We start from the raw sequence: 13,981 nt of genomic DNA, 5'->3' as shown, positions 1-13,981 counted from the left end.
TAGGCATGTATGGCTGCCAATGGAACTGGTTCTCTTGTACTTATTGATGTGACTGCTGACAAAAGCAGCAGGATGAATTCTGAAGTGTTTCGGGCAATATTATCTGCTCATATTCAGCCAAATGCTTCAGAACTCATTGGACGCCGCTTCACAATGCAGATGGACAATGACCCAAAGCATACTGCAAAAGCAACCAAAGAGATTTGTAAGGGAAAGAAGTAGAATGTTATGCAATGGACAAGTCAATCACCTGACCTGAATCCGATTGAGCATGCATTTCACTTGCTGAAGACAAAACTGAAGGGAAAATGCCCCAAGAACAAGCAGGAACTGAAGACAGTTGCAGTAGAAGCCTGGCAGAGCATCACCAGGGATGAAACCCAACGTCTGGTGATGTCTATGCATTCCAGACTTCAGGCTGTAATTGACTGCAAAGGATTTGCAACCAAGTATTAAAAAGTGAAAGTTTGATTTATGATTATTAATCTGTCCCATTACTTTTGGTCCCTTAACAAGTGGGAGGCACATACGCAGACTGTTGTGATTCCTACACCGTTCACCTGATTTGGATGTAAATACCCTCAAATTAAAGCTGACAGTCTGCAGTTAAAGCACATCTTGTTTGTTTCATTTCAAATCCATTGTGGTGGTGTATAGAGCCAAAAATGATAGAATTGTGTTGATGTCCCAATATTTATGGACCTGACTGTATTTATTTGCACATCTATTAACCTCTTTGCAGGTATACATTTTATTTTATACCTACACTCTTCCCTTGTTTTTATATATACAGTATCTGGCACCCACTAGGTTATGCTAGTGTAAGGTAAATTTATTTTTGGCTCATGGTAGTGAGTGAACCTGAATTTCTGTGAGGTCAGGCTGGATAACTCAACAGGTTTGGACTCTTATCGCCTCAACCTGGTTCTGGAGGTCCATGGAAATTTCCAAAAGCCAGTAGGAGACAGGGTGGAGACCTCAAGCTGCATATTCATGGGAGTCTGACCAATCCCAGGCTAAAAAGCCCTGGTAGTGTGGTAGACTAGCCCATAAATATGAAAGAGCCATGCTAGCAGAGGAGTCGGTTGGAAGATGGATTGCTGAGAGGTGTTGCTCTGTGGCCTGGGAGGGAGTCCCAGGGGAGGAGGGTTCTGCTTCCAGGCTGGACACTAAGAAGGTGAAAGAGGGAGCTCCACTGGCCTGCCATCCACCAGGAAAGGATCGCCTGCAAAGCTTGGAGAGGAATCAGCCCGGCTAGAAGGCCTGAAAGCAGTTCTATCCACAGCTGCAGGATAAGAACAGTGTGAGTACCTCTACACCCCCAGAACGTAGAAGGGAGAGGTCAGCTGGATGTAAGTTCTGGCAAGTCTTCAGGGGACAGTTCGCAGCTTACCCAATCTCTTTTCCTGGGATCAGATACCGTAAACAGGTGGGCTGGTCTTCTGTGCACTACGGAGACCAAGAGCTCTAACACATTGTCACATGTCTAGAAATCCACTCAGGGGACACCAAGCTCCTAGAAGAGGACTACGTTACTAAGGACTGTAATGGTTCTGGCTAGAATGCAGTCAAGTGTCTGTTGTTTTTTTACAAAGTGTGCTAGAGCAGGACACATCCTAATTCTGCTATTTCTAAAAACAAATTGAGCATCCCATAACCCCTTTACCCTATCCAAGTTTAATCCCTTAATAAAAACAACAAAACCACGCTCAAGGACTATTCATTGACACCAGTGTGCAAAATTTGAAAATGCTTGTTGCCTGGTGATGCAGAGCATAGGGGGACCCAATTCAAATCCAGCAGCCCCTAAGGGAGTATCGCTACATATATATTGTGAACAAGCAGGATATTTAATGCAGAAGAGACATGCTAGGTCTCCTCTGCATTAAAGTTACTTACCTGCCTGTCCGCATGTGCAGCTTGGTGTGTCGGCAATGCTGAGATGGCTGAACTCCTGGTCATGTGCAGGATTAATGTCATCGTGGCCCGGCAAATGATAGTTGCCAGGGATCGATACCTGGAAGCTGCCAGGCCCAAGATGTCAGTGGCAGCAGATATTGCAGCGCTGGAGAGAAGGTGAGTATAGTTCTGCTTTAAGGTAAAAAAAAAATCTCTACACTCACTTAGGCAGGCTGTTTTAAAACATCAGTCCATGGAGGTTTGTAACACAAGAGTGTTACCTAATCCTCATTGTATGCAATAAAATGCCTTTGCAAACTCAATTATTACCCTGTAAAAGCACACACACTAATTGCCTTTTTGTATGCTATGCCCCTTCTTTTTAGGTTGTAAGCTCACAAGCAGGGACCCCCTTAACCATCTTACGTTCTATCTGTATTGTCTCCCCAAAATTATAAAGCATTGTGCAAACTATGGAAGCTGTATTATAATAGCCTGTAAAGAATTGTGGAAGGAACACATCATGCTGCAGGAAACTAGAGGAGGGGACAGATACAGGACCAATCATCACTAATCTGCACAAGGAGATAGCTCACAGTAGGAACTGATTTTTTTTTTTTCCCCCAGAAGCTCCTGCACAAATGCAAAGTTACACACTGGATTACTGCACAAATGTGGAAGAAATGCACAAAGCACACCAAGATTCAACTAAGAATACATATGCCTTATATTGCCAAAAATGTTTTTCCCAACGTTCCACTTTAATTCTCAAGTAGTCTTAACACAAACCAGGGACCCCTCCCCCATATTCAGGATGGTTTTATACTTAAATAATTCACTCTATGGTAACCCCTTACATTAGTTTCTCACTTTTTGTTTCCATTCCATTTCCATTAATTGTTGACTTCCATAGTTCAATACAGCTAAATAACAATGATCGAATTTGTTGTCATAAAAAAGAATGTTATAGATGCAACTAATGCTGTATATAACTAATATGTGGTACAGCAACATGCTAGATAGAATAATCCCAATACCCATCATAATATGGGTGATCCACATGACCTAGTACCATCTTGCAGTGATCAGAACATCTTGTCTCATAAGCTGGGAAAAATGAACCAGGGTTTATGATACAAACACATTCAGTAAGGGAGTGCAAACAGTATGGCAGCCCATACATTGATCATTTTTGTTTTTTGCTCAACCAGCGTGTTGGGGGGGAAAAAAAAAATCTGGTACCCCCATTCACATATTTGAGATGGATGGGTGAATCCTTCCCACTATGGTATTCTGACAGCAGGGAGCCTTCCCCACCATCAGAATACAATGATTAGTATTGCTGGCTATTGTCAGCAGCACTGGTCGTTCAAGAAAAACCCAACAGGCTGGTTGTAGACAAGTTGATCCATACATGGATCAAAATTCAGCCAGTCCCTGCTGAACTGGATAATTTTCAACCCATGTATGGCTGGCTTTAAGTGAGAATATAAGAGCAGCTTTAAGAGTGATTTTATAATTTAAAAATGTAGCGCTGCAGTGACATTTTAATTTTCTGAGGTCCGTTTAATAACAGATGACTTAACTGGCTGTGAGATTTTTTGTTCCTCTTTGCCTTCTGGTGTATTTTTTTCAACCTTACAGCATTGTGAGCTGTTAGTTTGCATTAATGTATATACAAACTTATAAATTCAGTGTATTAAGTCATCCATTTGAATATTTAAAGCCGTGAATATTTCATAAAATTCCTTGTTTAATAAATCTATTTCTCCCAAGATATACACAAAATATGCATCCAAAATATGAAGTTTTCTTTGAAGTGGCATCTCCAAAGGTGTGTATAGATTTTACAGAATGGACACATTATATGGGTTAAGTTATATCTGTTTTCACTAAGTAATTTACAGGGTCACTTGGAAAGTTTGCTTATTACTCGAATCAAGGCTCCATTTTCATCTTTCAGACGCTGGTTATCAGATTTTAGGTCTGTAACAACCTGCAACAGAAGTATAAAAATCAGGTGGTGTAATGAATCACAGCAGTGAAGAATTATTGCACAAAGGTTTTGAGGTCACATAAATATATATTTTGTCAAATTTATAAGTCTAAAGTAGGAATTCTCTTAGCCAGTCTGTGCTGCCCCAGGGCAACAAGTAGAAGTCTTACTTTTTTTTTTTTTTTTTTTTCTTTTTTGCAAAGAGAATTTGATTGCGAGCTAGGCATATCATTCTGTCTAAGAACATTCTTTGTTTACAAACAATATCTGTATACCAAAAAATAAAAGCTTGTCCCACAAAGGGATTTTCCAGACCAAAATAAAACTGGATCATGCTTCTCACACTGCACAAATGTCTTTTGAGTACGTGAAAATATCCTTTGATTACATTGCATTAATCCATGTATGTTTATTTTGAGATTCTCTAAAGTATGATTTAATATGGTGCTATGCACACAGTATATGGCCTACCACAGATATTATACAGTTGCAAAATGACCAGGACCAAAAGCAATCTTTTATCCTCCAAAAAATAGACATTCACTCTTTTGTACTATGACAATACATGTGAATGTGCTCAACACACTTCATGACTTCAAAAGAAGTTAAGTTTGAGAAAGTATAGTTTTTAGTGGTATACACTGATACCTAGTGCTTATTCATTTTTTTTTTTTAGTTTTATGCTCAATATCCTAGTGTGTTCATCACAAGAGTATTTGAAAGAGCAGCAGGGGTATCATAAGTGTATGGGGTGGAATCTGTGTCACAGTGATTTCAGAATACAGTTGATTGCACACTTCTATAATAACCTATTTCCCAAAAATAATCTACCTCAGCCATTACATTTTCCCCTGGAGACAGTGAGCCAAAGTCCCTAGTCTCCAGCAATATTTATGTTCTGCTGAAATAAGGACCAGATATGGGTATAGCATGATTGAAGCTTGTCAACAGGAAAATCCGTTTCCTATAGTTAAGGGACACAGGTAACGTTCCTCTGTGTTTATGGTCTTGCTGTCACTAAAAGGTAGTTATGTTTGGAAGCCAGTGGCTATAGCAGTGGAAAAGTGCAGGGTCTAAACACTAACTGGTCTTCACCAGAGCTCCTGATTGTATTGCTGCATGCTGCTGCCAGGTCGTTGTCCTCAGGATTGCTCCATCAGGTGGTGAGTAAGCCTGGGTGTGGTAGCAGCTAGGAAGGTAGCTAGAAAGAAAGTTTGTCCAAGGGACCATGCAGGGAACTGTCCAGTATCTCAGGTGGAGCAGCAAAGGTCCTGGGTTCAGATCCACTTCCTGACACTTGCTGTTGGCACTACTTTGTTACAAATTTGAGGCTTGCTGAGAGTGGGAGAGGTTATACCAGACTGGTCAACGTTTTTTGTTTTTTTGCCTGTGCACAAATCCTCCTGTAGGCGGTAGCATATCCTAAAATGCCTGTGAATCTCGTATCCCTCACCCAAGAAAGACTTGTCTCGGTATGAAAGCCACTTGACCGCTGAAGGTGTGCTGTAGTATCTGATTCTACACCAATAGTAGCAGATCCTTTAAGTCATGTAAGTTTTCGAGGTGGGTCCTCCATGGGTCTGGGGAATTTGAAAGCCAAGTTAACACTTCAAAACATGTTGTGTACATCAAAAAATTCTTGAACCATTTTTGCAGGGTGCATTATCCTTCTGAACAAGGCCATTGCCATCAGGGAATACTGTTTCCATTAAATGTGTCCTTGGTCAGCACCAATGTTTAGGTAGGTGGTACATGTCAAAGTAACATCCACATGAATGGCAGGACCAAGGTTTCCCAGCAGAACATTGCCCAAATCATCACATTGCTTCCGTTGGCTTGCCTTCTTCTCATACTGCATCCTGGTGCCATCTCTTCCCCAGGTATGTGATGCATACACACCCAGCCATCCACATGATGTAAAAGAAAACGTGATTCATCAGACTAGGCCACCTTCTTTCATTGCTCCAGGGTCCAGTTCTGAAGCTCACATGCCCATTGTAGGCGGTTTTGGCTGTAGACACAAGTCAGCATGGGCTCATTGACAGCTCATACACAACAAACTGCGATGTCCATTTTTTCTGATTTCAACACATGAGGGACAACGTTTACTTGCTGCCCAATATATCCACTGTCCTTCAGATGTCATTGCAACAAGATAATGTTATTCATTTTACTTATCAGATATCTCAATGTTATGGCTGATTGATGTACAATTAATACAAAAATCTATTTTTGTTCTAAAAAGTTTATCATCTTTGTTCTCAAAATTCTGTCTCAAACAAAGGTGCTTTTAGGTAAGGAAAAGACTGTCAGATAATGGAACTACAATAACAACATTTATAAATAGAAATCACTATTTGTTCTCACAAAAAAATACAGCAGCTTGTAATGTGATTAACCGTCTGTCTATCAATTTTTTCCCCATAAGATTACACATATTTTTCTCCTAACATTTTATTAGAAAAATAGGCGAATTGTCGGTGAAAACCTTAATATAGAGAACACTTGGTGTTTGTCATCATTTGGACCTGAAAAAAAACTACACCACATTTGGAAAGAGATGGTCAGCTCCTAGGACTTAAAGCAGAACTAAACTCTTATAATGGAGCTTTTGGGGCCCCCAGGAGCTCTTGCTATAATGGTATAAGGTATGCTCTGCATATTTACATGCTATGGCTCATTTAAAGAGCTCTCCTCCAGTGTTGCAATATTCATGTTCTCATCACTGGTACTTTAATCTTCTGGTCTCCTGGTGTTTTTGGCTGTCATGGTTGGCTGGGTTGGGATGATGCAACTCTTGTGCACGCACATGTGAGTTAGTTTATCCCGGCACCCACAGCATGCAGAGATTTACATAGCCGCTGCGCATGCAAGGTTTTGTGTACAATTGGAAAAAGGTATGCTATCAGGAAAGAAGCTTTTATGCAGAAGAGACGGGGAGGGAGCTGGGGGGGGGAGATCTGCACCAAGTTGTATATGCAAATTGATGTGGAGCATTGTGTACCTAATTAATAAAAATGGCACACGACACTTTCTTAATGTGTCGCATGAAATAAAAAATAGGCACAGCCATTGCTCCTCCAGTTTTCCATGTGACAGTTGCTTAATGTAAGTTGGATATTTGCAAGTAGTAAAACAATTAATTTGAGGCAGATGTACTGTATATACACACACACACACACACACACACACACACACACACACACATTTGTAAAACGGAGAAACATGAACTCATATACTTTTGCATTTCGCAGCTGAAGATTTTCATTTTCTACTTTTTGGACTATTGCTTACATATGCCACATGACATATACGAGTACCACCTGCATAGATTATTTACACCACTTGGCCAATGGCACACATTTTTGAACATATAATTGTGGTACAAGTGCTTGAATATTTTGGTGTACATAAAGAGAAATCGTTGCACACACTTCTACATTATTTTTTTTTATTCAGATACTTATATAGCGCCGTCAATTTACGCAGCGCTTTACATATATATTGTACATTCACATCAGTCCCTAACCCTCAAGGGGCATACAATCTAAGGTCCCTAACTTACATTCATTCATACACATACTAGGGCCAATTTAGACAGGAGCCAATTAACCTACCAGCATGTCTTTTGCACAGCTGACACAATTCCACATAGAAGCTGTCTTTTAACATTGTTAATTTGGGGCCATTGGATAAAAATGGATACATTTACATTTTGTTTATTCTCTTTACATGTTTTTTTTTTCTCATGCACACTGGACATTTTTACAGCAGCTGTTTTTGGCTTTTGCTGTTTTTTCATACAGCCAGTACACTCCACAGCATCTTTTTCTATGTGTCCATGCACACATAGGCTTTAATCAACTTTTTTTTGCAAGGGGCGGTTTTTGACTGGAAAAAAAACATAACTAGTGGGTTTCTAGACAAGTTTTTTTAGCTGTAAAAACACTCTAACACTGAAAAACGTGGTAAAACATGGCAAACTAGTGTTTTTGGGCTTTTTTTTAGCACACATTTTATTTATTTGTGTAACAAAACACTAAAAAATGCAAATGCGGCTAAACGCTAATGCATAAATGCTAAAAAAAACACTGGAAAAACATGCCACTTTACACAGCTAATGCTACCAGCATTATTAAAATGCCCAGCGTGCATGGAGCCTAAAAAGTTGTCTGTTATTTTGTTTATATTTTGTTTTAGGATTCATATAGTATCGATCTTAATAGGAACTCTTGTGATTGCTTTAAGGCCCCATATACATGGGACACTTCTGAATGATGGAAAGTGACTGCTGAAAAACGTCTGCTTAGCTACGTTTGCATAATGCGTTAATGCTCGTTTATTTGCGTTTAGAAGCGTTTTTTAAAGTTAAGCATAGGAGAACCTCCCAAATGCCCAGAATGCACTGAAAAGTGGTAAATTATTAACGGTTTCAGAGAGATACAGAGAGTAGAAGCAGAGGCAGAAGTATGTGTTGAAATTAGCTTAGGTGTGAGTTGCTCATTAACATTTCTTTTGTTTCCAAGGGTGGAAAAGGTGTCCAGTGGAGTGAGTCATTAAAGCCATCTGGCAGGGGGTCTGCTTGAGGAATTTGAGGTGTGAATGATCATTAACATATCTATTGTTTCCAAGAGTGGGAGAGGTCTCAGGTGTGAATTGGTCATTCCAATGTGTGACAAGCTTGATAGGAACATCCTGTTTTTAGTGTTTTGTGCATCTGAAAAAAGGCTCTGGACAGCATCAGGAACTGGAAGTGTTAAAAAAAAAAAAAAAAAAAAAAATTCAGATGCAAATACTTATAAACGCGATTTGCCGCATTTAGAAGCGTTTTGCATTTGAAACACTGATAAAATCGACTGCTGAACGCAAGTTTTCTGCGTTCAAAAAAACGACTGTAAACTCAAATGCCTGTAAACGAAGATGTGTACATGGACACATAGGAAAACATTAGGGTGAGTTCAGGGGCTGCTGAAAAAATGCTGAACAGCTCCTAAACGTGAGTTTATCAGCTGCAGTGTACATGAGCCCTAAGACTTAAGCGGCTGCCATCTTCCTCTGATGCAGTCAGCTGGGACCAGCCAACCTGGTCAGAATGCTTAGAGGTTTTCACTATACTCTGAGGGCTCCTGGAGAGGTGCTTTCAAAAATTTAAAAGGGGTACAATGGAATATATAAATTTGATTATCTACATGTATGCTGGTAAAAGATTAAGTACTATCTACTCAGCGTGAATGAACAGTTCTTCTGATAGTTTAATTTCTGCATTTTACTTGATATAAACTACATGTCAGTTTTCACATACTGTAATTGTTGCCCAAGAAAAATGATTTTTATTGGATCTTTTCCAGAATTTTAAATGCAGATATTTGTTAGAAAATATGCACCAAAGTGGGGCTGAACTTTTCTGTGAAACTGATATATTGATTTTACAGCCCATTTGTGGCTATTGCCTTTGTATTGGTTGGCTATTGCCTTTGTACTAACACAGCGTGAATAAAAGTTGTCTTTAACATGTCAGGATTCCACCCAAACATGTCTGCTGTCCACATAAAATCTCATCTTGTCCTTGGTTCTATGTACTAGGCATTAATAGAGAAACTGTGGTCAGTTTTATAACCTGTCCAATGCCTGTCCTCAAACAGGTTCTGTTGTGAGCAGCCTAACCTGAGCTAGTGGGCTCTTCAAATGTTTTTTTTTGTCCCTCAATTTCTTGTTTAAACTCACAACAAAGTCTCAGCGCCTCTTGGATGATCCTCAAACAGATGGCAGAGTTTGGGACCTTCTAAACATGTTTGTCTTTGCAAATCAGCCTTAAGGCTAGGTTCACACCTATGCAGAATGCCTTTGAGCCGTTTCTGCATTGAGTTTTGCATTGCATTTTGTGTTTTTCCACCTGCGGTTTTTACGTATTTTTGATGCATTTTGTAGGTTTTTTTTTTTATTTTTCTTGTTGCTAGGCAGATTTAAAACAGATCAAAAATGCAATACATGTTTTTCTGCAGCGTTTCCGTTGAAATCTATAGAAGCAAAAACACAACTTTTTGCGTTCAAAAAAGGCCCTGACCATTTGCAAAAAACGCACCAGGTTAAAACACACAGGTATGAACATGTCCCATAGGAAATCATGTTTTTTTTTTTTTTTTGGTATGTTTTCAATTTTCAATACAGAAAGTAAGGCACAGTAAGAAAATGTATTGAGGCATATAAGGTATACAGCAGAATTATAAAGGGGTCTAACATCAGACCCAGCTTCCAATGAAGTGATAAGTCTATAGGCCTGGCACATGGTATGGAGCATGTTATGGATCCGGGTATGACTAGAAATGTGTGGGAACACAGGTGTAGTCAGGGCTGGAGAGGTGGAATGGTCAGGCAGGCCGTCTGGTACTGTTAAGCACCGCCTGGCGGCGTCTCTAGCAGCCCACAGCATGGGGTTCTTCAGGGCGTGGGGTCTAAGTCCCAATCTGCTTATTCACCAGGGCCCATGATGGTGGGGATGGACTTGGAGCAGAGTGAGACCAGGTTGCGACCCCTGAGTACGTCCTGCAATGGTAGAGAGCGTTGTCAGAGGTGTGCGGGGAAAGGAGCCTGATGTGAAGAGGCTGCCAGACCTGGTAACAGGGACAGATCCGTGCGGGATGGATGGATGGATTGTCTGGGTAGCGTAAGGCGTAGTCAGGCAGGCTAGGTCGGCAATGTGCTGGCAGTGAGGTACCGGAGGAGCAGGCAGAGAATGGTCAGAGTCACAAGCCGGGTTCAGTAACTTACGGGCAGCGCGGTACAGAGGATCAGGCAGAAGGATGGTCAGGCAAGCCAGGGGTAAAACAGGAGATGGTCAGCTGGGTCAGGAACAATGCAGAGGTCAGCAACAGAAGATTCACAGGATACCAGGTACAGGGGCTCATGGGAAACAAACACCAAGGCACTGATTGCAGGCCTGGTCCTGCTTAAATAGACCTCCTGCAATCAGCCTCAGGTGATGGCTTTATTGCAGGAGTGAGACCCTGGCTGCTGAAAGCACCCTCTGGTAGGAGCTGGTACTGCAGCCCACAGAGCAAGTGAGCCACAGCACCACCAGTGGTGAGTCCATTCCTGACAGCATAATACTAATACAGATAAGATGCCACATACTCCCGCCCGCCGTGGGAGCAGCGAGTAGCAGTACCAAACTGATCGCCAGAGGATACGATCGACACGCAGGAGCTACGTTTCTGCACGTAACTAGCCAGTCCCAAGGCGAGAGGTCAAGTACGCCCCCCCATACATTCCAAGCTATAGAGTTAGAGATATACATAACATATATATGGTACAGAGGGCATTGCATAAACCAAACACGCATGTGCAATGAAGCAGAATATATATATATATATATATATATATATATATATATATATACACAGTTGTGTTCAAAATAATAGCAGTGTGTTGAAAAAAAGTGAATAAAGCTCAAAATCCTTCTAATAGCTTTTATTTCCATACACACAAATGCATTGGGAACACTACACATTCTATTCCAAATCAAAACATGAAGAAAAATATACCAAATTTGAGTTGTTCCTCTAAAGGAAATTGAAGAAAAGTGAATATTAGACTGTTCAAAAAAATAGCAGTGTTTGTATTCTTCTTTACAAACTCAAACATTCACTATATAAACTGAAAAATGTTTGAAGATTTTGCTTTCCTTTGAATCACTTAATTAATATTTAGTTGTATAAGCACTGTTTCTGAGAACTGCTGTACATCTGTGTTGCATGTAATCAGCCAACTTCTGGGACCTGTGAACAGGTATTCCAGCCCAGGATGATTGGACTACATTCCACAGTTCTTCTCTATTTCTTGGTTTTGCCTCAGAAACTGCATTTTTGATGTCATCCCACAAGTTTTCTATTGGATTAAGATCTGGGGATTGGGCTGGCCACTCCATAACGTCAATCTTGGTCTGGAACCAAGATGTTGCACATTTACTGGTGTGTTTGGGGTCGTTGTCTTGTTGGAACACCCATTTCAAGGGCATTTCCTCTTCAGCATAAGGTAGCATGACCTCTTCAAGTATTCTGATGTATTCAAACTGATTCATGATCCCTGGTATGCGATAAATAGGCCCAACACCGTAGTATGAGAAACATCCCCATATCATGATGCTTGTGCAACCATACTTCACTGTCTTCACAGTGTACTGTGGCTTGAATTCAGTGTTTGGGGGTCGTCTGACAAACTGTATCCGGCCATTAGACCCAAAAAGAACAATCTTACTTTCATCAGTCCACAAAATGTTGTGCCATTTCTTTTTAGGCCAGTCAGTGTGCTCTTTGGCAAATTGTAACCTCTTCAGCACGTCTTTTTTTCAACAGTGGGACTTTGCGGGGGCTTCTTGCAGATAGCTTGGCTTCACATAGGCGTCTTCTAATTGTAACAGTACTCACAAGTAACTTTAGACCTTCTTTGATCTTCCTGGAGCTGATTGTTGGCTGAGTCCTTGCCATTTTGGCTATTCTTCTATCCATTCGAATGGTAGTTTTTCGCTTTCTTCCATGCCTTTCAGGTTTTGGTTGCCATTTTAAAGCATTTGCGATCATTTTAGCTGAGCAGCCTATCATTTTCCACACTTCTTTATATGTTTTCCACTCTCCAATCAACTTTTTAATCAAGGTACGCTGTTCTTCTGAACAATGTCTGAAACGACCCATTTTCTTCAGAATTTCAGAGAGAAGTGCACTGTAACCAGCATATGCAACATTTGCTGCCTTCCTTCCTTAAATAAGAGCAATAATTGCCACCTGTTTTTCAGAGAATGAATGACCTCACTAATAGAACTCCACACTGCTATTATTTTGAACATGCCCCTTTCAATTAGTGATTCAGTTACACAGAATCAGCAGCATGCATGTCATGACTGTTGGGTCTGTTGGATTTCTATTACCCTACTACACCTGCTAGTAAATTATTTGCCATGTAGAAATACCATTTCTACCAAAAACAGTTATTGATCAGGTTAGTGATGTCTGACTGCTATTATTTTGAACACAACTGTATGTATATAAAAAGCAAAGATAACCAGAAGAGAGAAAGATGAGGAAAAAGAGAAGAAAGAAGAAAACAAAAGGGAATAGTAAGGCCGTAGAAGGCTCGTGGAGTAGAAATGGTAACACAGGATTGAGTTGGCAGCGCTTGGGGCAAAACAGGAGGGGTGGGGTAGCCCGAGGAACAGATTCCCAGAAAACCCAATCATGGCCATCTAACCACATAGATTCTGGACCTAAGCAGATAAAAGGGAACCATCTGGGAGGGGAACCGAAGGCACAGACAAAAATTATATAGAACCCATATCAGGATGAGAGGCAGCTGGGTCCTCAATTCCATAGAGTAGTACAACGATCCATCCCAGATACCATGAAATTTCTCAAGGGTGTTTTTGACTGTGTGGATCCAGCGTTCCGTCTGGTAGACCCTATCAACCTCTTGCTTCCACTGCGCCACAGTGGAGCATCTACTCTGTTTCCATAGACATGGTATTAGGCTCTTAGCGCCATTCAAAAGATGCGGGGTAATGCTACGTATATAGATTTTGATGGGAGGAGTGCCATGAAATCGATATTGTAAGGGAGTGAAATCAATAGGCTGAAGGGTCGTTTTCTGGATCCAGGGGGATATGTCCTTCAAAACTTTTGAATCTTGGGGCAATACCACCAAAATTGTAAAAAGGTGCCCTCTTGAGGGTATCCCCACCAACATCTGTTGTCCGCAATAGGGAAGATTTTAGCCAACCAAGAAGGTGTTCTATACCACCTAGATAAAAATTTATAGCATGACTCTTGCGTTTTGGAGCAGATGGACGAGGCACTAGTCATCCGAACAATTTTCCACAACTGCGGGGGATCTAGAGTGAGTCCCAATTCAGCCTCCCTTCCCTTATATAATAAGTCGTTTGGGAAAAAGTGGAATGCTCAAAGGAAGTCAGGGAATCCTGGGTTCGAACTCTGGGGGACAACCGTTGAAGAAAATCATGAATCTGACGATAATGCCAAAAATCCAAAGGGAACGAGCCAAAAGACCTGCGTAGACCATTTAGGGGTAGAAGATGCTTGG

At 40.8% G+C, this 13,981-nt stretch overlaps 1 protein-coding gene across 8 annotated transcripts in view; it reads right to left on the bottom strand.

Moving 5' to 3' along the window:
* Window positions 1–3,632: 3,632 nt before the first annotated feature.
* Window positions 3,633–13,981, bottom strand: part of LOC149462016 (protein phosphatase 1 regulatory subunit 12B-like) — a 211,580-nt gene continuing 201,231 nt past the window's right edge. For all 8 annotated transcript variants that reach the window (XM_089677575.1, XM_089677579.1, XM_089677576.1 and 5 more), the window contains one exon: window positions 3,633–3,895. In XM_089677575.1, the coding sequence (XP_089533701.1) occupies window positions 3,809–3,895 (87 nt within the window). In that variant the 3' untranslated portion in view covers window positions 3,633–3,808. The remainder of the gene's footprint in view (window positions 3,896–13,981) is intronic.

This window comes from Staurois parvus, unplaced genomic scaffold (assembly GCF_062004578.1).
Source record: "Staurois parvus isolate SC_StPar_1 unplaced genomic scaffold, SC_StPar_1.0 ptg000188l, whole genome shotgun sequence".
Classification (NCBI taxonomy): domain Eukaryota; kingdom Metazoa; phylum Chordata; class Amphibia; order Anura; family Ranidae; genus Staurois; species Staurois parvus.
The sequence above is the reverse complement of the archived record's forward strand: the minus strand, read 5'-3'. Positions and strand labels throughout refer to the sequence as shown.